Below are 22,762 nucleotides of genomic sequence, written 5' to 3' on the forward strand. Positions count from 1 at the left end.
TGCCCCCAGGGTCCCCAGGGCCCTCTCTTCCTGCCTCCACGTGCCCTTCAGCTGCGCCTGGCTGGGGCACGGAGAAGACCTCCTCCCGGCAGCAGCCCTCCTGCACCGGGCCCAGCAAGGAGGGCGCACGCTCTTTCCTCCTCCAGGGAGTCCGCACAGGGAACACACGCCCGCGGGCCACTCGGCAGGCACCCGGGGCTGGCCCAGGCACATGTGCGGCCCCTCTGTCATTGCTTTGCTGTGAGCTGAGTGCCCAGTTCTCCCCCGGTGAGGTGGGGGTGGGGAAGGAGGGGGAGCAGAGCCACCCCACCACTCACCCTTGCCTCCCGGCCCCTTTCCATGCCGGTGGTGTCACCTGGCCGCAGGCAGCCTGGGACAGGCTGCTCGCTCCTGCCATCTAGGAGATCCCAGCCACCTCACAGCTGTCCAAAACCCCTTCCTCCCATGAGGTCAGGGGTGGCCCTTGTCCTGAGGGCCACTGTGGGAGGCCAGCCGGGCACGGCACACAGACGGCTTCGTTAAAGGGAGCGTGTGGCTGTGCCTGGCTGAGGTGGCTTCTCTGTGGTCACCCTGCAGCCCGCCAGGGGAGATCACCATCCTCCCTGCTTTCAGAGGAGTCTCATGGGCCCAGATGTCCACCTCAGCTGCTCGGTGGCTATTGTAAGAAACAATACTCCTGACCTGCTTACCCAGGCCCTCGGCTGGGTGCTTCAGTCACAGTCCCAGAGCACTGGCAGGGCCGGGAGGAGCCCAAGTGGACTGAGCAGAGCAGGTAGGGGGACGACTCCTGGCCCAGCTTCAAGGTCTAGGCTGGCAAGACCAATGCAGACAAAGAGTCTGGCCTTTGGAGTGGCGGTGAGCAGGACAGGGGCGCCAACCTGTCTGTTCTGCGTGGGGGCGGGTTGAGTACAGAGGGGATATGAGATTGGACAGGCAGGTGGGGGTGGGGGCGGATCTGAAGCCCCTGGAGCTAGTGTTGGGGGCTACGGGGGCGAAGGCCCTCCGATGGTGCTCCTCGCTGGAGAAGGCGCTGGTGGCACTGGGCTCACAGGCAGGACCTGCGGCCAGATTCATCCCCCTGCCCCTCGGTGCGAGGCGCCGGCTGGACAGTGCTGTGGCTCCAGAAGCAGGGTCCGTGGGAGAAAACAAGGGTGGCCGGGGGCAGGCGGAAGGGGGCTGGCAGCACTGCTGGCCCGACGGCGCGGTGACGTGACTAGTTGATGGCCCGGAAGGTGAGGAGGGGGCAGGTGGAGGGCACGAACACGAACTGGTAGGTCATCTTTAAGTCCTCCTGCCTGAGGGTCTCCACCAGGAAGCTTTTCAGCACCTAGGACAGAGGCACGGGTTCCACCTGGCCAAATGGTCAACCCCGATGTCCCGGTCCACCTTCCCTCGCCTTTCTGGACCCTACCTTTCGGGTCAGGCGCAGCGGAGGAGAAGGAGAGGCCGGTGGTCCCCAAGCAGACCACCCGGCACCCCCAGGCCCCGCCCACCCGCAGGCCACGCCCTGCCCGGTCGCATCCCGTCCCGCCCCCGGGCCACCTAGGCCCCCTCACGTGGTGCAGCAACAGCAGCATCTGTGTCTCTGCCAGGCGCCGCCCCGGGCACTGGCGCAGACCAAAGCCGAAGGCTAGGTGTGGGTATCTGGTGCCAGAGCCCCTGTTGTCCAGCCAGCGCTGGGGATGGTAGCACTCGGGCCTCTCGAACACAGAGGGGTTTCGACCCAGGGAGTAGAGTTGCACCTTGACCAATGTCTGCGGAGAGGTGGGGAGGGGCGGGGTCGGAGGCCCCAGGAGTGAGAAGGTCACGCGGGCTTGGCGTCTGCTGGAGGGGCTGTGGGGCCTCACTCACCCCTGCCGGGATGTGGTAGTTCTGCAGCACCACGTCCGAGGCCACCTTTCGGTCCACAGACATCCCCACGGGGTACAGCCTGTGGATGGGGGGCACCCGACAGGGTCCTCAGCTGTCCCTGGGACCCTCGCTTCCCTTCGGCCACCTTCCTATGCCAGGATGCGCCGGCCTGGGGGAGCTGCCAGCCCCCCTCCCGGGTCGCCTCCGGCACCGGGAAGCCTAGATCACGAGGAGCTGCTTCCTTGCACCTCCTGAGTCAGACAAAGTTCTCTGAGCCTGAGCAGCCCCCGGACACGGCGGACACGGCCGAGGATGGTGCCCGGGGCATTGAAGTGGGATCCCAGGGGGAGAAGAGCTCCTATCCGTTTCGGGAGAACAGGACGAGGTACAGGGTGGCATCTTGGGCGAAGCCGCTTCTCAGCCCCAGGACCTGGCCGCAGGCTCCCAGCACTGCTGTCCAGACAGTGGGGCCAGGACAGAGGCGGCAGCCAGGGCCTGCCACACCCACCTCAAGGTCTCCTTGAGGGCCGCCCGCAGCAGGGGCAACTCCGAGGTTGCGCTCTGGGGATCCTGCGAGATCCTGGCCTCGGCCCCCAGGCTCTCCTGGCGTAGGGCCCGCTGCACTTCAGGGTTTCGAGCCAGCTCAAAGAGAGTCATCAACAGGGGGTAGGCCGTCTGCAGGAGCCACAGGTGCGGGGCTCAGACCTCGGCCCAGGCCACGCACCTCAGCTCCCGGGGCCTCTCCACCCCGGAAGACGGTCCTCCCTTGGGGGTGGGTCGCCTCAGATCCGCGGTGACGTGGACGCCCGGAGGAGGACTCATCCCAGGGATCTGGGACCTCAGGATCTAAAACCTAACACCTGACTCCCTCAGGGAAGGTGTGCCCAGGCTCAGTAAAGAATCAGGCCTTCTCCAGCCCCTTCGAGGCCTGGTTCTCACCCTCCTCTGGGGTCCTTCCTCTCAGGGCTGTGTATGGGGGGGTGTTCTACTGCCCCAAACCGTTGGCACCCAGTAGGATTGTCGCCCGGACACCCGCAGGCAGGTCAGCCCAGACCTTGTGGTCGGAACATGGACGGCCCGCCCCGGCCCCTGAGTCGGCTGCCAATTTGGGGAGTTTCTCCACCGCAGGCCTGCGCCTCTTCTCGGAGCCCCGGGTGCCCGGCCCAGAGCAGGACATCACAGATGCTGGTGCGTGAACCTGGGGTGGAGGGCCAGGAGGCTCTGGCTGCACTCCACACCCTGCGGCCTGCCCCCACCCCAGGCTGCATGCCATCTGTTCTCTCTTGCACAAGCTGGAGCCCTGTGCGCCCCTTGCTGTCATCCGCCCGTCACCTCCAGAGCATCTCTGACCTGGGGCCAAATGGACTCTGTGCCTGGGAAGGGTTCCTGGCGCAGGCAGCCCTCCAGCTGCATCGCGGCCCTTCCCCTCTTCCCAGGACCCAGGCGACTGAATGGTGTCTGTGCTGCTCATGTCTCTGGGCTCGTCCACCCTGCACTGGGCCTAGAGTGTGGCATCCCACTCGGGGAACTGCAGACCCCTTCCCTTGAGGGTCGGTTCCCGGGCCCCCCACCCTAGGTCAGAGCCTTCTGTCAGCTCAGAACAGGAGCCTGCAGGAGACACGGGCACGGGGGCACGCAGCCTGGGGTCAGGAGGCTCCATGGCCTAGGGCAGGGCTGCTTGCTGTCCTGACCGTGTCCACGCTCCCGGTGGTGAGCTCGATGGAGTTGGCCCGGATGGCCTCGAGGCTCAGGTCCGCGTGCGTCAGCAGCTCCCCCACGATGCCGCTGTAGTGCTCCGGGCGGCTGAGGGCCAGCTCCTGGTAGATTTTCTGGATGGCATTGTTGACTGTGGGGCACGGAGAGACAGGGGCCGGGGCACTTCTCCTCACGCCCCTGCCCATCAGCCCGCCTGCCCCGTGCCAACTGCTCAGGACCGGCCCGGCCCGGACTCACCGCCAAGCCTCTTGGGGCCACAAAGGCCCCCGAGGTGACCTCAGCCCTCCCCCAGCCTGTGGTGACAGGAAACCGGGGACCCTGGTGTCCCTGGCATTCAACGCTTGCCCGGTCTCTGGCCCTCACCATACTGGAAGATGTAGTCCCAGGACTCAAAGTGCTCCTTCCACAGCTGGGTGCTTGTCCAGCGTGATAGGACCCTGGGCATGAACATGAGCTGCGCGGTAGACTTTAACATGGCCTTCAAAGCCCGGAGAAAGTTCAGGCTGGCAGGACTTGGGCTGTGGCCAAGGAGGCCCAGCCGCTCTCCGAAAAGGGCTAGATTGCTGGCTGTGGACAGGGAACGGTTGCTGAGCCCAGGGTGGCCGACAGCGTCACGGGGGCCTCAGCCCCGTCCCCGGCCGGTCCCGGCTTCCCCGAGCCCTGACCCCCCTTCCCTCCCACCCTGACCCCGCGGACCTTCTATGGTGTAGTAGAGGATGCTGGGCTGGATGTCCACGGTCAGACTCCCCCGGGCATTCTGCAGCACTCGCGACTTCAGGGCCTTCGAGAAATCCCTTGCCACCCAGTCCACCATGGGCAGGTACTTCTGGACGGCCTGAGGCGACAGCACGTCTGGGTTCAGCTTCAGTCGGTTCATGCGCCATTCGGGCCCGTTTCTGTAGAGCAGAGAGAGGCGCTTCAGGGGAGCCCGAGTCAGCAGCCTGGGGCCAGCCCTGGACCCATCTTCCTCGTCTCCAAGGGGAAGGGGCGAGGCAGGGAGCGGCCCGCTGGTCCCAGGGGGCAGGCCGCCTGCCTGGGGGCGTGAGCGCCAGCCCTTTCCCTCAGGGAGGCCTTGTGTGCTGGGCCCAGGGTGCCCCCGTGGAAGGTGGGGCTGAGCCCAGAACTTCTGCCTGGCAGCGCCGCCTGGGTTCGTGGAGTTTGTTCACACACACCGGCGGGCCCCTTGGCTGGCACGTCAGCAGCTGTCCGGGCTGGGCTCTCCCTGTCCCTGAAGGCAGGGGAGAGGTGGGCCAGCCAGCTCCAGAGTGAGGGGCCCCCGCAACCTTCTCCTTCCAACCCTCCCTGCTCTGAGAATGATGCTTCTGGGCCGGTCCCATGTCCCCTGTCCACCCAAGAGGATACACACACACACACACACACACACGCACGCGCGCACACACACACACACACACACGTGCTCACACACACACCCACCTACAGCTTAGCTCCTCGGCAAAGGTGCCTTCTTCCCCCGTCCCCCTTCTCCCCAAGCCCCCCTCCCCAGCCCCGGCCTCTCTCCTCCTCAGCCACCTGGGCTCTAGTCAATGCCAGTGGGTCCTCAGGCCCCAGCACGTGCTGACACGTTCCCGAGCCCCTAGCCCCGACTCTCCTCCCCGCTGCCCTGGGCTTCCCGCCCTGACCTGTAGGAAGGGAGAAGCCCACCCCGCACGGGGAGTCCGCGGAGGCCTGTGCAGCCTGGGGGCTCCCTGATGGCAGCGATCATCCGTCCTCCTCTCTGAGGCCGTGGCCCCACTGCCCCTCCTCAGCCCCAGGACACAAATGATCCCCAAGGGGTGGGCACCCAGCGGGAGCCGGCGGCCGCTCTCCCGTCCCAAACTGGACGGGCCTTGGGCAGGCCCGCTTGCCATCAGCCCTGCCCCGCCCCTCCCCGCCCCTGCCCGCCCAGACTCCCTCTCACAGCAAGAACACGCCACATTTGTGCCCTCGATGCTGTCGGTAGGCCAGCCAGGGGTCCAGGGGCGGCCGCCACGGTTGATGGCCGTCCACTTGCTGTAGCCTCTGCACATCCTCGGGCAGCATCAGGAGCACCATGCGTGTCCCTCCCACGTCATACCTGTGGGACGAAGCTCAGAGCCCTGCTGGGGGACCCGTGCCTTCCCCCAGGCCTCACTGTGCAGGACCAAGGCAGCCCGTCTCCCACGGGCCTGTCCCTTCTCCCGGACTGGGCCTCTCCCGGAGCGGGCAGTCCCTCCCGCGGTCTGACCCAAGCCTCTCCTGCTCTGCTGTCCGCGCTCTGCCCTCTCAGCCGCGGCCAGGGAGTGCTCCCTCCTCCCCAAGAGCCGCAGTCTCCAGGTGCCGGGCCCAGACCCCCCGCTGCTCGGCACCCACCCCGCCTCCCCGGGGACGCAGAGCACAGGCGGCAGTGCGCCTGGCCCGGACTCCCCAGCCGCTAGGGAGAGCCGCACAGGTGCTGTGGCTGAGGTGGGCGGGGAGGCCTTTACCTGAAAATGGGCCCCAGCTCCTGGAAGAGCTGGTGCACCTCCAGGTGAAGGTTCTCCAGGCGCCGCTCCTTCCAGATCTGCAGCAACCTCGTCCACTTGTTGCCGGGACAGCGCGGTATGGCTTCGAAGGGCAGCACCGCCTTGGGGGCCGGAGCGGCTCCGGCGCCCGGTGCGCGTGCCCTGCCCGGGGACGGCCAGGGCCCTGCCAGCCACACTCGTGCCTTTGCCCCGAACGCCATCCTGCTGCTCCCTCCGCCCCCCGTCAGCGCAATTCTTTTATCTTGCTGGAGGCCTGGGCCTGCGGCCTGATCGCGTCATGGGAGAAGTTGTCCCTGGACCAGGCCAGGAAACCCGGAGCAGGGGTCAGGGCTGGAGGCCTCCAGAAGAGACGGATGGGCACCTTGTGCCACGATTTCGCAAGGCCTGCTGGCTGCTGGATGTGGAGAGCAGGGCAGGGTCTGGATCGGGGGCGAGTGGGGCTGGCGGGGTGGTGAGCACTTCCCTCCTCCCCGGTGGGGGAAGGCAGCAAGATGGGTGGGGCCCCTTATCTGATCGAGAGACGCAGGGGCCTGCGCTGTTCTCCTCTCCTTTCTACAAGGACCAGAGCAGGAAGCAGTGGGCAGCCATGAGTCCCACAAACCTACGTGCCTTCTGTCCGCTCTTCCCAGATCACAGGCTGGGTGCAGGGAACGCCCACGTGAGCCGACAAGGGTGCCCGCCCGTGAGGGCTTTCAGGGCACTTAGGGGACTCCAGCGACCCAACTGTGGGTGGCACCCATGTGGCTGGCACCCCGTCTGGCTGGCTCTGCTGCCTCAGCTCTGGCGCAGCGAATGCCCAGGACACGAGCAAGCCACTCCTCAGGCGGGGAAATGAGGCACCGCTTGCCCGGCCCCCGTGTGGCCCCCCGCAGGGGCGGCGCTCAGTGCCCAGGCCCTCCTTTCTCACCCGGAAGCCTGCGCTCAGGGGTGCGGACCCAGAGCTCAGGCCAGTGGCGGGAGGATGCAGTCCACAATGGGGGCTGTGGGCGTGGGCTCCCACCCTCTGGAGGGTGGATCCCGGGTTTGGGGTCCCAGGGCACCTCACCCACGTCAGGCGGGGTTCCCCCGAGGTGGCTCTGGCCATCATCGTTCCCGTTTCCAGATGAGGGGACACAAGCCCTGGGTTCCTGCCACCCCCAGGGCCCCCACTGTGTCACAGGGGCCCCGCGGCCCTGGCTCCTGCTGGGCCCCCAGCCCTGACCGTGATTTGGGGAGGGGGCGATGGGGCAGCCGCAGCTGGGGCTCTGGGGGCAGCATGGAGGCTGCGTGCGGGTGTCGGTGGGAAGGGCCAAGATCTGAGTGTCTTCAACGTTACTTCAGTGGGATCCTGTCCCTGCTCCAGTCATTGCCCCGGGGAGTCTTCGGCGGGGCGAGGAGTCACGACTGCCCTGGCCCCTTCAGCAAGCTGCCACGTGCGCGTGCCTCAGCCCCGAACGGTGGACAAGCCTTGCTTAGGCAGAGACGCAGGCTGAAGCCACAGCGGCCCAGGCCAAGCCGGCCCCGCCTGCTGCCGACCCTCCACCCCCAGCGGCGGCCCAGGCGGCGGAAGTCGTGGGCGCCCTCTGGAGGCCCGCGCGCCTCGGGCCCCGCCCCCAGCGGGGACTGTCCCCGCCCCCCGTCGTCTGCCCACCGCGGGTCCAGGCGGCCCCTCTTCTGGAAGCGCCGCGCTTAAGGGGCCCTGGGATCCAGCGGCTTCCACGCACGTATTTCCACTGCATTACGCTGCCAACAAGAGTGTGGGCGATAGGAAAAGCCGGCGGAAGTGGGGACCACCGGCCAAGGCCCAGTCGGGGAGCACGGTCTCTGAGGCGGTGCGTTCCCACCGCTGAATTTGCAGGGTTGGAAACGAGTGCGTGCACCCGTCCTTCCGCGCTGTAGTGAGCAGGAGCCGCCACGGGACGTGGCGCAGGAGAAGCGCGCCATCGTGTCCGGGCACACAGCGGGCTTCCCAACGCGAGTGGGGAGCGCTGTCCCAGGGCCCACGTGGGAAGGACGCGCGACCGTGGAGGGTCAGGTGACAGGACGGCACTGAGGGACAAGAGACACGTCTCAGAAGCTCACAACAGCACGACACACTTCGCCTGGTTTGCAGCTCGGCTGAAGTGCAGACAATGCAATGCACCAAATAACGGCCGTTTACCACCAGGCCCCAAGGCCTGGGAGAGACAGGGACTGAGTGATGGGGCCTGGTGTTGGGGGACAGGAAGGCGGGTTCCCTGGGGATGTGCAGCTAGACGTGCGTTGCTGCTTGTCTTTTAGGACTTGGGTTGGGTCCGGTGCTCGTTCCACCCCCAAAGATCGGGTCTGGGAAAAGGCAATAGGAGTCGAGGCCCCTGGTCCTCTGCAGGTGGTCCACGGCTACCAGTGCGTAGAGGCTGCTTCGGCCGGAGTGGGGGTGGGACACAGTCCCCAGGTTGCTGAGGGGTCAAAGGCAACAGCGGCCCCTCCCCTGCTGCCTGCTGAGGACAGTAGGGGGCAGGGCCCCAGCCACCTGGTCTAGAGCTGTGAACACAGGGAGTGCTCCCACAGCCATCACAGGGAGGGGAGGTGCCCCCGGCTCCCAGCTGACTGATGCTCGGAGCTCCCATTCCAGTGTAATAACCGGCTGGAAACAAACCAGCAATCCGAAAACCAGAGAATGGATCCCACCGCGTCCTGCACCTTATGCATCCAGTCAGGACTCCGCGGTCCTGTGGGCAGCTCTGAGAGGTCATGGGACTCCACGCGCAGCATGCCGGCCTTCTAGCTTGATCTTCCCAGCCCGGCCTCATGGCCTGCAGGGGTGCCATGGCTTAAGGTTCAGTCTGTGTTTCTTGAATGAACAAACGCCTGAGCACATACAGCCCTCGTGTGCACACACCAGCCGCTGGCCGGCGCGCAGTGTCCCCTTCGCCCCTGGGTTCTCCGATGCCGTGGAGAACACAAATGGCTTTGTAGGGATCAGGGCTTCTCCAAGCTCCATACCTTTGTGCTTCCTGCTTCCTCCCCAGGATCGACTCTGGCCCCTATGAGTCTGAGTCTGTATCATTCATATTCTGCTTCCCTGTCCTACACGTTTAAAAACACAGAGCTCACTGTTTCGGCCTGCACGAGTCTGCAGCCAGCAGTAGGAGGGTGTGTGTTCACGTGTGTGCGTGTTGCCCTCCTCCCCGTTCTCTCCCTCTGCCACCCAACATGCCAGCCAGTTTGAGATGGAACAGAGTGGAAGGCAGAAAGAAGGGTGTCACCGAATCTTGCCATCCTAAGCTGTCCTCACACTCTCTAAGGCGGGCAGGTGTTTAGACCTGACACCTTCTGTGGCGGGTGCTTCTCCTATGCAGCTGTCTCTTGCAGTGCCCTTGACATAGCCCAATGCATCTCTATTCTGTGTGGTCGCTGGAGAAGCCTCTGAAAGCCCAAGGGCCCATGCAGTGTATTCGTCTGCACCTGTGGCTCCGGGGCCTCCGTCCTTCTAGGTGCCTACTGAGCAGGTTGCAAAAGGGACCCATGCTGGCTCTTGGGCCCAAGGGGCCCTCCTCTGGCCACTGAAGACACTAGTGCACCTCCCATCCCAGGATCCTGGGTGCAGCTGTTTCCTTTTGGTCGATAGTTGCCTGGGATGTAAATTTCCATCCTGTGACTTTAAACCTTTCAGTGACTTGTGTCTGAGACGTTCCTCCCTGGAGCGCCAGTGTGTCTTGTTTTCTCCAGCTTTCTGTGGCTTTCTGTATATAGTTTTACTTCTCCCTTACCAATTGATAGCCTTTATTTCTTTTTCTTGTCTGAATCCCATGGCTAGGACTTCCAGGACTATGTCGAATAACAGTGGTGAGAGTGGACATCCTTGGCTGTTCCCGACCTTAGGGGGAAAGCTCTCAGGTTTTCCCCACTGAGTGTGATGTTAGCTGTGGGTTTTTTCATATATGGCCTTTATTGTGTTGAGGTATGTTTCCTTTTGTAAACCTACTTTGTTGAGGGTTTTTTGTCATAAATCAATGTTGTACTTCTGTCAAATGCCTTTCCTGCATCTACTGAAATGATCATATGGTTTTTATTCTTTCTCGTGTTGATATGATGTATCACATTCATTGATTTGCGAATATCAAACCACATTTGCACCCTGAAATAAATCCCACTTGATTGTGACGAATGATTTTTTTTAATGTACCGTTGGATTCACTTTGCTAATATTTTGTTAAGGATTTTTACGTCTATGCTCGCCTGAGCTATTGGCCTGTAGTTTTATTTTTTCGTGGTGTGTTTATCTGGTTTGGGAATCAGGGTAATGCTGGCCTTATAGAATGAGTTTGGTAGATTTTCTTTCTCTTCTATTTTTTGGAATAGTTTGAGAAGAATAATATTAACTCTGCTTTAAATATTTGGTGGAGGGGCATCTCAGTGGCATCCGACTTGGGCTCAGGTCATGATTTCACGGTTCGTGGGTTCAAGCCCCACATTGGGCTCTGCACTGACTGTACAGAGCCTGCTTGGGATTCTCTCTCTCCCTCTCTCTCTGCCCCTCCCCTGCTCGTGCACTCTCTCTCTGTTTCTCAAAATAAATAAACTTTAAAAATTATTAAAATAAATAAATAAGTAAGTAAATATTTGGTAGAATTTGCCTGTGAAGCCATCTGGTCCTGGACTTTTGTTTGTTGAGAGTTCTTTGATTACTGGTTCAATTTCATTGGTAGTAATTGGTCTGTTCAAATTTTCTATTTCATCCTGATTCTGTTTGGGGAGGTTATATGTTTCTAGGAATGTACTCATATCTTCGGGTTATCCAGTTTGTTAGCATGTAATTTTTCATAACATCCTCTTATAATCTTTTTTATTTTCTGTGATGTCAGCTGTCATTTCTCCTCTTTCATTTCTGATTTCATTTATTTTTTTCTCTTTCTTTTCATCAGCCTAACAGTTGATCAATTTTGTTTATGTTTTCAAAACATAAACCAGCTCCTGGTTTCATTGATCTGTTCAATTGTTTTCTAGTCTCTATTTGATTTATTCATGCTCTAATCTTTATTATTTTCTTCCTTGTACTGGCTTTGGCCTCTGTTCTTCTGTTTCTAGCTCTTTCAGGTGTAAGTTTAGTTTGTTTGTTTGAGATTTTTCTTGCTTCTCGAGGTAGGCCTAATCTGCAAAACTGTCTTAGATCAGCTTCGCTGTGTCCCAAATATTTTGGACTATTGTGTGTTCACTTTCATTTGTCCCCATATGTCTTTTTATTTCCTCTATGATCTCTTAGTTGGCCCATTTGTTGGTTTAGCAGGATGTTATTTAGCCTCCATGTGTTTGTGCTCTTTCCAGATTTTTCCTTGTGGTTGATTTCTAGTTTTCTAGCATTGTGTTTGGAAGATGCATGATATGACTTCAGTCTTTTTAAACTTGTTGATACTTGTTTTGTGGCCTAATATATGCTCCATTCTGGAGAATGTTCCACGTCCACTTGAAAAGAATGTGTATTCCACTCTTTTAGGATGGAATGTTCTGAATATACCTATTAGATCCATCTAGTCCAGTGTGTTATTCAAAGCCACTGTTTCCTTGTTGATTTTCTATTTGGATGAGCTGTCCATTGATGTAAGTGGGGTGTTATGATGGATTACTTTCTTTATGTTTGTAATTAGCTGCTTTATGTTTTGGGTACTCCCATCTTGGGTCCATAAAGAGTTTCAGTTGTTATATCTTCATTTTGGATTGTCCTCTGTATGATTATGTAGTGTCCTTCTTTGTTTCTTGTTGCAGGCTTTATTTTAAAGTCTATTCTGTCGATGTAAGTATTGCAGTCTGGCTTTCTTTTCACTTCCACTTGCATGATAAATGCTCTTCCATTCCTTCACTTTCAATCTGCAGGTATCCTTAGGTCCGGAATAGGTCTCTTGTAGGCAGCGAAAAGATGTGTCTTGCCTTTTTATCCATTCTATCACCCTATGTCTTTTGATTGGAGCGTTTAGTCCATTTCCATTCAAAGTGATTACTGACAGGATGTACTTCTTGCCATTTTGGTTCTCGTTTTACGGTGGTTTTTGTAGTTCTCTGTTCCTTTCTTCTCTTGCTCTCTTCTCTCACATCTTGCTGGCTTTCTTTAGTGGTTGGATTCCTTTCTCTTTATTGTTTGTGTGTCCGTTATAGGTTTTTGAGTTGTGGTTACCATTAGGTTTGTATACAACCTCCTCTGCATATAGCAGTCAGTCTGTGTTAAGTTGATGGTCGCTTAAGTTTGAATACATTCATTACTCCTCCCCACCCTGCCATGTTTTAGGCATATGGCATCATACTTTACATCCTTTCATTTTTGTTTCCATATTATTTTGTGAATCCTTTGACTGAATTTTAGTGGGATATACTTAATTTTGCTGCTTTTGTGCTTCCTACCATTTTTTGTTTTTGCTTTTTACTCTACTTATGGTCTTTTCTTTCCACTCAGCATTCCCCTTAACATTTCTTGTAGGACTGGTTTATTGGTGATGAATTCCTTGACTTTTGTTTGTCTGGGAAACTCTTTCCCCCTCCTTCTGTTCTGAGTGACAGCCTTGCTGGATAGAGAATTCCTGGCTGCAGGCTTTCCCCTTTCAGCACTTGGAATATATCATGCCACTTCCTTCTGGCCTGACAAGTTTATGCTGAAAAATATGCTGATAGCCTAATGGGGTGTCCCTTACATGTAACTGTTTTTTCTTTTGCTGCTTTTAAAATTCTCTATTACTTTTTGCATTTAATTATTAAGTGTCTTGGTGTGGACCTCCTTGCGCTGATTTGGTTGGAGGCTCTCTGTGCCTCTTGAATCTGGGTTTCTGTTTTCTTACACAGATTTCAGAAGTTTTCAGCTATTATTTCTTTAAATAAGTTTTCTGCCCCCTTTTACTCTCTATTCTCCTTCTGGGACCCCTATAATGTGAATGTTATTACACTTGATGGTGTCGCGGAGTTCCTTGAAACTTAGTTCTCAGTTTTTATTGTTCCTTTTTCTTTTTGTTCAGCTTGGTTACTTTTCATTACTCTGTCCTCCAGGTCGCTGATCTGTTCTTCTGCCTCTTCTAATCTGCTATTAATTCCCTCTAGAGTATTTCTAACTTCAGTATTAAGTTTTTCATCTCTGATTCGTTCTTTTTAATATTTTCTATCTCTTTGTTGAAGGTCTCACTGGGACCCCTCACTCTTCTCAAGTCCAGTGAACATTTTTATGACCATTACCTTGAATTATTTATCAGGCATTTCTTATCTCTATTTCATTTAGTTCTTTTGCTATGATTTTGTCCCTTTCTTTCATTTGGGAGACATTCTTCTGCCTCATTTTGTGTAGCTTTCTATTCATCTCTGTGTGTTAGGGAGGTCAGCTACATCTCTTGATCTTGAAAGTAGCGGCCTTATGAAGAAGAGGTTTTGGGGTGCCGTGTAGCACAATGCCCCTTGTTCACCAGAACCATGCACTTTAGTGGTGTCTTCTATGTGGACTGCATGCATTCTGCTGTTGTGGTTGAGCTGTGTTTGTCTTCAGTCTAATTGGCTGCAGTGGCCCACAACAGGGGGTGGGCCCTGTGCTATTAAAGGGCCAGTCTGGGGCTGCTGTGGGCTTGTAGTTAGGTGGTGTCAGCAGTGAAACCAGATGCCTGCCCTCAGCCTGCTTGCTGCGACTACAGTCACACGAAGCTGCTGAATTTCCTTCCTTTTTAAGGTTGAATCATATTCCATTGTATACCTATACACACATTTTGCTTTTCTATTCATCTGTCAATGGACACTTGGGTTACTTCCATGTTTAGCAAATGTGAATAATGCTGCTATGAACGTGAGTGTAAAAATATCTCTTTGAGTCCCTGCTCTCAATTCTTTTGTGTATATATACCCAGAAATGGAATTGCTGGGTTGTAAGGTAATTCTATTTTTAATAATTTGAGGAATCACCATACTTTTTCCACATCAGTTATAACATTTTACATTTCCACCAACAGTACACACAGTTTCCAATTTCACTAAATCCTCACCAGAATTCATCATTTTCTGTTTTTGCTGATAGTAGCCACCCTAATGGGTGTGAGGTCATATCATATTTTTGATTTGCATTTCCCTAGTGATTAGTGATGTTGAGCATCTTTTTGTATGCTTATTGCCCATTTCCATATTTGCTTGGGGAAAATGTCTATTCCTGTCTTTGATCCATTTTTTATTTAGATTATTTGTTTTTTGTTGTTGTGGAATTTTAAGAGTATATATTCTTGATATTAATACCTTATCATATATATGACTTATAAATATGTTTTCTGTGGGTTGCCTTTTACTCAGTGAATGGTGTCTTTTGATACAAAATTTTTTTTTTAATTTTTATGAAGTCAATTTTGGCTAATTTTTTTTTTTTGTCTCCTGTGCCTTTATTGTCATACCAAAAAAAAAAAAAAAATCACTATCCAATCCAATGTTGAGAAGATTTCCACCTTTGTTTTCTTCTTAGAGTTTTGTTGTTTTAGGGCTTATCCTTAGGTGTTTGATCAGCTTTGAGTGAACTTTTATGCATTGTTTGAAGTAAGGCTCCAGCTTCTTTCTTTTTCATATCGATACCCAGTTTTGCCAGCATCATTTATTGAAAAGACTGTCCTTTCCCCATTCCATGATCTTGGCACCCATGTAAAAAATTATTTGACCATTTTGTGAGGGTATATTTCCAGGCTCGCTAACTTATTCCATTAATTTATATGCCTGTCTTTATGCCAGTACCACCCTGTTTTGATGACTGTAGTTCTGTGGTAAGTTTTGAAATGAGGGAGTGTGAGTCTTCCCGGTTGTTCTTTTCCAAGATGGTTTTGGCCAGTAGATATCCCTTAAGACTCCATATGAATTTTAGGATTTTTAAAAAATTTCTGCAATGCACATCATTAGGATTTTGATGGGGATTGCATGGAATCTGTAGATCACTTCTGGTATTTTGACATTTTTACAATGCTGTCTTCTAATCCATGAGCATGGGATGTGTTTCCATTTATTTATGCCTTCTCTAATCTCTTTCAGCAGCGTTTTGTAGTTTTCATTGTATGAGTCTTTCACCTCTTTGGTTAAGTCAACTCCAAAGTGTCTTATTCTTTTTCATGCTATTGTAAATGGGATTGTTGTGGTCATTTCCTTTTCAGATTGTTCACGTTTTCACATAGAAATGCAACTGATTTTCATGTGTTGGCTTTGGATCCTGCTTGTTTGCTAAATTCATTTATCACTTCTAACACCTCTTTGCAGTCTTTAGGGTTTTCTACATATGAGATCACATCATTTGCAAAGAGATCATTTTACTTCTTCCTTTCCAATCTAATGTCTTTTATTTCTCCTTGTCCAACTGCTCTGGCTAGAACTTCCAGTACTATTTTGAATACAAGTGAGGAAAGCACGTATCCTTGCCTTGTTCCTGATCTTAGAGGGAAAATTTTAGTCTTTCACCATTAAATATGATGTTGGCTGTGGGATTTTCATATATGCCCTTTATTATGTCAAAGTATTTTCTTTCTTATTTTGTTGAGTGTTTTTATCACAAAAGAGTGTTTGTCAGATGATTTTCTGTATCAGTTGAGATGATTTGTGGTGGTTTTTATCCTTCATTTTGTGGATGTGGCATGTTACATTGATCAATTTTCATATTTTGAAACTTCTCTGAATCCAAGAGATAAATTCTACTTGGTCATGGTGTATTATCCTTTTAATATGCTGCTGAATTCTGTTCCTTAGTATTTTGTTGAGCATTTTTGCATCAATGTTCATAAGGGATATTGGTCTGTAGTTTTCTTGTACTGACTGTCTGGCTTTGTTCTCAGGGTCTTGCTGGCCTGATAGAATGAGGTAGGAAGTGTTCCCATCTCTATAAAATTCTGGAAAGGTTCGAGAAGGAGTAGTGTTTGTTCTTCTTTAAATGTTTGGTAGAATCACCAGTGAAGCTGTCAGATCCAAGATTTTTGTTGTTGGGAGATTTGTGACTACTGAGTCAATCTCCTTGCTAGTTATAGATCTGTTCATATTTTCTATTTCTTTATGACTTACTCTTGGTAGGGTTTTTTTCCTAGAAATATATCCATTTCATCTAGGTTATCCCAGTTTTTGGTGTACAGTTGTTCATGTTATTTTTATTTTTATTTTTTATAATCATTTTTATTTCTGTGGAATCAGTTATGTCCCCACTTTCATTTCTGATTTTCATAATTTGAGCCTTCTCTCTCTCTTTTTCTTTAGTTGATCTAGATAAGGTTTGTCAATTTCATTGATCTTTTCAAAGAACCAAATTTTGGTTTCATTATCTATTTCTTTCTATTCTCTATTTCATTTTTCTCGTCTTGAGTTTTTATTACTTCATTACCCGTATGACTTCTTCCTGATCCATTTGTGTACAGTTGTGTGGCTTTTCCAGTTTTCTTTTGTTATTAACTTCTAACTTCGTCCCGTTCCTGTCAGAGGAGATACTTTGTGTAATATCTTTTTGAAACCTACTGAGAGTTAATTCATGGCCTACCATATGGTCTCTCCAGGTCTATCAGGTCTATCCTGTGCACCTAAGAAGAATGTTGTTGGGAAGAGTGTTGTGAATATGTCTGTTAGGTCCAGTTGGATTATCGTCCATTTCCTCACTAATCTTCTCTATGGTTTTCCATCCTATCATGCATGAGATCTTGAATTCTCCAACTGTTACTGTAGAAATGTCTATTTCTTCCTTCAATTCTGTCATTTTTTGCTTCATATATTTTGATGGTCTGTTATTATGTGTGCAAATGTTTATAATTATTACATCTTTTTGCTGTACTGAAACTTTTTGTTCATATGTGATGTCCTTCTTTGTCTAAGCTTCTTTATTTTAAATTTTTTTTTCAACGTTTTTTATTTATTTTTGGGACAGAGAGAGACAGAGCATGAACGGGGGAGGGGCAGAGAGAGAGGGAGACACAGAATTGGAAACAGGCTCCAGGCTCCGAGCCATCAGCCCAGAGCCTGACGCGGGGCTCGAACTCACGGACCGCGAGATCGTGACCTGGCTGAAGTCGGACGCTTAACCGACTGCGCCACCCAGGCGCCCCTAAGCTTCTTTATTTTAAATCTCAAGTCTATTTTGTCTAATGTTGGTATAGCCACCCCTGTTCTCTTTTGGTCACTATACGCATGGAATATCATTTTCTGTCCTTTCTCTTACAAACTGTTTGTGTCTTTCAATCTCAAGCGAGTCACTTGTAGACAGCATATAGTTAGGTCATGTGGTTATTTTTGTTGTTTTTTTTTAATTGAAGTATAGTTGACATACAAGGCTATATTAGTTTCATATGTACAATATAGTGACTTGACAATTCTATACATTACACTATGCTCACAAGTATACCTACAGTGTGTCACCATACAATGCTATTACAATATCATTGACTATATTTCCTATGATGTACTTTTCATCCCCATGTCTTATTTATTGTATACTGGAAGTTTGTACCTCTTAATCACCTTCGCCTCTTTTACTCATTCCCCCACCTTCTCCTCTCTGGCAACCATCAGTTTGTTCTTTGTATCTATGAGTCTGTTTCTGTTTTGATTTGTTTTGTTTTGTTTGTTCATTTCCTTTGTTTTTTAGATTCCCCATATAAGTGAAATCATATGGTGTCTGTCTTTCTATGTCTGACTTATTTCACTTAGTATAATACCCTCTAGGTCCAGCCATGTTTTCACAAATAGTGAGATCCCATTCTTTTTTAAGGATGTGCAATACTCTGTTATATACATATAATATTCCATATATATACAATCCATATATATACTCCATTAAATATATATATGTGTATATATATCACATATTTGTTTATCCATTATTGGATGTGTCATATGTTTATATCCATTCTTCCAATCTTTGTTTTTTGACCAGAACTTAATCCACTTGTATTTAAAGTACTTACTGATAAAGAGGGACTTCCTACTGTCATTGTACTCCCTACTTCTTATATCTGGACAGCTTTTTGTACATTCTTTCTTGCATTCCTGTCTTTTTTTGTGTTTAGTTGATTTTTTTGTAGTGAAATTCACATTCCTTTCTCATTTCCCTTTGTATGTATTCTATAGTGATTTTCTTTGTGGTGACCATGAGAATGATCTTTCACATCCTAAAGTTGTACCTCTCTAATTTGAATTTATACCAATTTAACTTCAGTGGCATACAAAAACTCTGCTCCTTTACACACCCATCCCTACTCATTTTAGTTGTTGATATCATAAACTTACATCTTTATAAACCGTGTGTCCCCAAACATAAACTAAAAATTCTTTTATATGTGTTAGTCTTCTAAATTACATAGCAAAAAAGTTTAGAGTTAAAATCTGAGTTACAGTAATAGTAGTTTTTATACTTTTTTTTCCTTTAAATGTATTAGTCTCTTAAATCATGTAGAAAGCAAAGTTAAAGTACAGTTTAAACTTAAAGGACTAATACAAGTTATTGTTACAATAATGTTTGCTTTTATAATTGCCAAAGCATTTATCTATATTGAGATCATTTCTCCACATAGCTTTGATTACTGTCTAGTGTTCTTCCATTTCACCTATCAGGATTCTTTTGAACATCTCTTGCAGGGCAGGTCTAGAGTGCACAAACTCACTCAACTTTTGTTTATCAGGGAATGTCTTAATTTCCCCCTCACTTTTGAAGGAAAGTTTTGCCAGATATAGGATCCTTGATTGACAATTTTCTTCTTTTATCACTTTGTCCTGGCCTTTTTATGATGAGATATCAGCTAATGATCTTCTCAAGGATCCTCTGTATGGGATGATTCACTACTCTTTGCTGCATTTAAGATTCTATTTTTGTTTTGTTTTGTTTTTTTTCTTGAAAGTTTCATTTTAAGCTGTCTTGATGGGGTCTCATTGAGTTCAACTTCCTTGGAGTTCTTTCAACTTCTTGGAACCTCTGTGATTGGAAGCAGCAATCAGCAATCAGAGCACGGATCCCCAACATCTGGAAGACAGGGTGCTTTTTGTCCACCCAAGCTCCCACAGCTGTGTGCAAGATGCTCCAGGAGCATATGGGCAGGTGCCCGCTGTGAGATGAGGTGGGAGATGGGTAGTTGCTACCATGCTAAGAGCTCAAATTGACTACATCTTACTATCCAAGTCTTTCCCTGGAAGTTTCAAGCCTTAAACAGATGCCACATTTCCAAAATAGTTACATAAGATTGATTCTGCCGGTGCAATCATTGTCCAGGTGGTGAGACAGGTTCTTTGCCCTTCCCACTTCTTCCCAGAATCCTCCTCCAAGTTCTCCATTTTTAAACTCTGTTCCCCTTTCTCTCCCATTTTGGAAGATATATATTCCATGTCTACCATCTTGGTCGTTATCTTAGACATTCTGAAAAGAATTTTGTAACTTAAGATACAAAAGTATTCAACGGCATCTCAAAACAAAATGCAGACACTTTAGAGCTTATCTTTTTAACTTTAGAGATTTTTTTTTATAGAATCATTTTTTATGTTTATTTTGAGAGAAATACAGAGAAAAGGAGAGCAAGAGAGCACATGCACATGCGCTCACGTGAGCAGTGCAGGCACACAGAGAGAGGGAGAGAGGAAATCCCAAGCAGGCTCAACACTGTCAGCGCAGAGCCTGATGTGGGGCTCAGACTCACAAACCATGCGATCATGACCTGAGTCGAAATCAAAAGTCAGATGTTCAACCAGCCGAGCCACCCTGGTGCCCTAGAGCTCTTTTTAGCTAAAGTTCTATTTTGTTTCTTTAACACCATAAAGATGTGATTGGATTTTTGTTTCCATTTACTCACATGTTCACTATTTTCTGTGCTCACCATTCTTTTCTGTATTTAAAATGCTCCTAGTAGATAAACTCCATCTTTCCTAAAGATCATTCTTTAAAATTTCTGTGAGTAAGGTTCTGCTGGTAGAGGTCAATCTCAAAATTGTTGATCTGAAAATGTTTATTTTAGCCACCATCTTCAATGATCATTTTGTAGAGTGTTTTTTCCAGTTACGAAGTGCTTTTATTTTAGCCTTTTGAAGATGTTAAAGGGGGCAGATGATGTTAGCTGTCCATCAATCACACGTCCTCTGCTTCCTAGACACATACACAGGCTACACTTCCCAGCTTACCTTGCAGTTGGTGTAGTCATGTGTCTAAGTTTTCGTCAATGGAATTGCCACAAATATCATGTGCACCTCCTCTGGCGTTAGACCGTGGAAACGTCCCACACAATTCTCCATGTTTTGCCCTCTCCCACCAGCTGGACCTGGAAACATTGGACAGTACACGTTGAATTTACTGCTAGCAGGAGAGCTACTTGCCTTCTAGGAATTCTCATTTTACACTTTATGGAAGAAATAAGTTTCTTCTGTGTTGGATCCATACTCTGCATTTGGTATTTTGTCACAGCGGTAAACATGAACTAACACATTGGTCTAGTATCATCTGGCTTGTATTGTTCACAACGAAAGGTAGCCCGGGAGTTGCACTAACATCCCTAACTGTGATCCTTATTTAATCTCTGGACGCTTTTAAGATCAACTCTTGGTCTTCTGTGTTCTTTGGCTTTGGCTTTACTATATGAAGGGTATGTAGAAGTCCCTTTTTAATTTTCCTGCTGGAAGTTAGATCTCTCCTCTTCACTCCCTTTTCTCCCATACCTCTCTTCTTCCCTTCTCCTCTGGCCACATATATTTATGTCTCATACTGATTCTGTTTCTCTCCTGAACCAAGTCCAAGAGACCCAGCAGAGGCAAATCCAGAGAGACTGAGTGCAGATCAGTGGTTGCAAAGACCTACAGATGAATGAGGACAAACCACTTACCTGATGCAGGTTTCCTTTTGGGGGGAGGGGGAAATATTCTGGAATTAAATAGTGGTGATAGCTGCACAAGATTGTGAATATAGTAAAAAAAAAACAACACTGAATTATACCTTTGAAATGATGCATTTTATGTTACATGAATTTCATCTAATTTAAACTCAGGTTTGATTTAAAAAAGGAGGAGAGGATGAGGGCTAAGAAGATCTTCCTTTTCTGTTCCCCTCACACCTCTTTTCTGAAACCACCACACGTGCAAGGAGAATGACAACCTCAGCACAGAAGTCTCCATGCCATTTCAAGGTGGTCACCGGCAGACTCCCAGCCTCTCCCCCTGCTCAAATGTCAGCACCTGGGAGACCTTCTAGCCCTGGTGGGAGGAGAGGCCCAACTTTGAGGGAGGACTGCGGCTCGTGCACAACTTGTCTGATTGGCCCACACCGGGCACCGGGCACAGTCTCTAACGTCAGGCCGTGATATCCACGTGCCACCTCTTGCCCAGCTCCCTCTCGGCTTCCGTCGTCCCCGCCTTAGAACTAAAGCACAGAGTCTCAGGTGGCCTCGGGTGCCTGTGGTCCGAGCATAGCTGGGACCTCTCTTTGAGCGAACTCATACACTCTCCCCTGTAACTGTTTTGCCTTATTTAAAATACTTAGTCTCTTGGGGTACCTGAGTGGCTCAGTTGGTTGAGTGGTTGCGCGTCTGACTTAGGCTCAGGTCGTGATCTCATGGTTCCTGAGTTTGAGCCCAGCATGGGGCTCTGTCTCCCTCTCTCTGCCCCTCCCTGCTCACATTCCCATGCATGTTCTCTCTCTCTCTCCTCTCTCTCTCTCTCTCTCTGAAAAATAAACTTAAAAACATACTCCATCTCTGCATGCTAAAGCAACAAGATGTTTTGGTCTATTTGCAAGATGATGTCTAAAGAGGAAGAAACACATCAAATGCTAAAACCACAAACAAATCTCTAGGTAAGCAGTACCCAAGCAATAATGTTCTTTATTTCTCTCTTGAAATAAGCCGGGAAAGGGTAACTGGTCCACCTGGGGCCCTGTGGGTCAGTATCCTTGGCTCACAAGGGACGAAAGGAGAGTGAACTTGCTCTGAGGAATGAGGGAAGAGATCAGACCCTCCCAGAGGGCTTCTCATGTCAGTGTATGGCTGACCAGGATGGAGGCAATGCTCAGGGAAAGTGTTGACTCCCCCATGTGTGCCATTGCTACTACACGCTCCTCAATTATATCCTCATGTACAATATCCTTTTCAAGAGAAATAGGACCTCCTTCATTGCAATTAATACTACCACAACAACGAACAAAATAGAAACTATTAGTTTTAAAAAATTGTGATCTTGGGGCTTCAGCAGGCACTTCGCTTGGATACACAAACGTGCAGTTGCTCGTACAGTTCTTGTAAACAAGTAGCTCCCGACTGTTCAAACCTTAAAAAGTAGAGATGAAAGTCAGTGATTTCAGGTTTTCTGCTCGCAAACAACAAAGCACAGTTCACCCAGGAACTAGTGTTATACATCCCCAGATGTGACTACGTTGCCTAGAATTTTCACAGATTAAGAACGCCCAAGAAAGGCCACCAGACGGTCTGTTTCCCCCATGGACAACTTCTCCTGGAGATGGTTTTCTGTCTACACGGCCATCTCATCTCTGCCTCTGGCTGTCTCTAAGTAGTATCAAGGTGCCTTGGCACATGGCTGCACAGATGAAATGTCCTGTTCATTATTTGTCCTAAGAATCTCAGGGCTCTAGAAAGAGAACAGAGGCCAAAGAAATGTTTCGCTCATGTCTCACAGGATCACACAGACCCTGAAGTGGAGTCCATGTGGCCCTCACCTGATTTTCTGAGACTCAGCGTGGCCCCTCTAGGACGAGCTCCCGCCTGGGACCCTCGGCCAGGTGTTCCCAGCTCCTGGCC

The 22,762-nt window shown here is 50.2% G+C and overlaps 1 protein-coding gene across 2 annotated transcripts; it reads right to left on the minus strand.

Moving 5' to 3' along the window:
* Positions 1-293: 293 nt before the first annotated feature.
* LOC109258417 (cytochrome P450 11B1, mitochondrial) lies at positions 294-6,268 on the minus strand. 2 transcript variants are annotated; one of them, XM_019435235.2, is made up of 9 exons: positions 6,030-6,268; positions 5,486-5,641; positions 4,264-4,463; positions 3,931-4,134; positions 3,543-3,697; positions 2,360-2,526; positions 1,852-1,930; positions 1,557-1,754; positions 294-1,327 (listed from the first exon to the last, which is right to left on the minus strand). In XM_019435235.2, the coding sequence occupies exons 1-9, from the start codon at positions 6,266-6,268 to the stop codon at positions 1,214-1,216; spliced, it is 1,512 nt and encodes a 503-aa protein (XP_019290780.2). In that variant the 3' UTR covers positions 294-1,213. The 2 variants fall into 2 exon arrangements, with proteins under 2 accessions (XP_019290780.2, XP_053752118.1); XM_053896143.1 differs by lacking the exon at positions 1,557-1,754.
* Positions 6,269-22,762: the final 16,494 nt, after the last annotated feature.

Source organism: Panthera pardus, unplaced genomic scaffold (assembly GCF_024362965.1).
Source record: "Panthera pardus isolate Hobbes unplaced genomic scaffold, ASM2436296v1 HiC_scaffold_7, whole genome shotgun sequence".
Classification (NCBI taxonomy): Eukaryota; Metazoa; Chordata; class Mammalia; order Carnivora; family Felidae; genus Panthera; species Panthera pardus.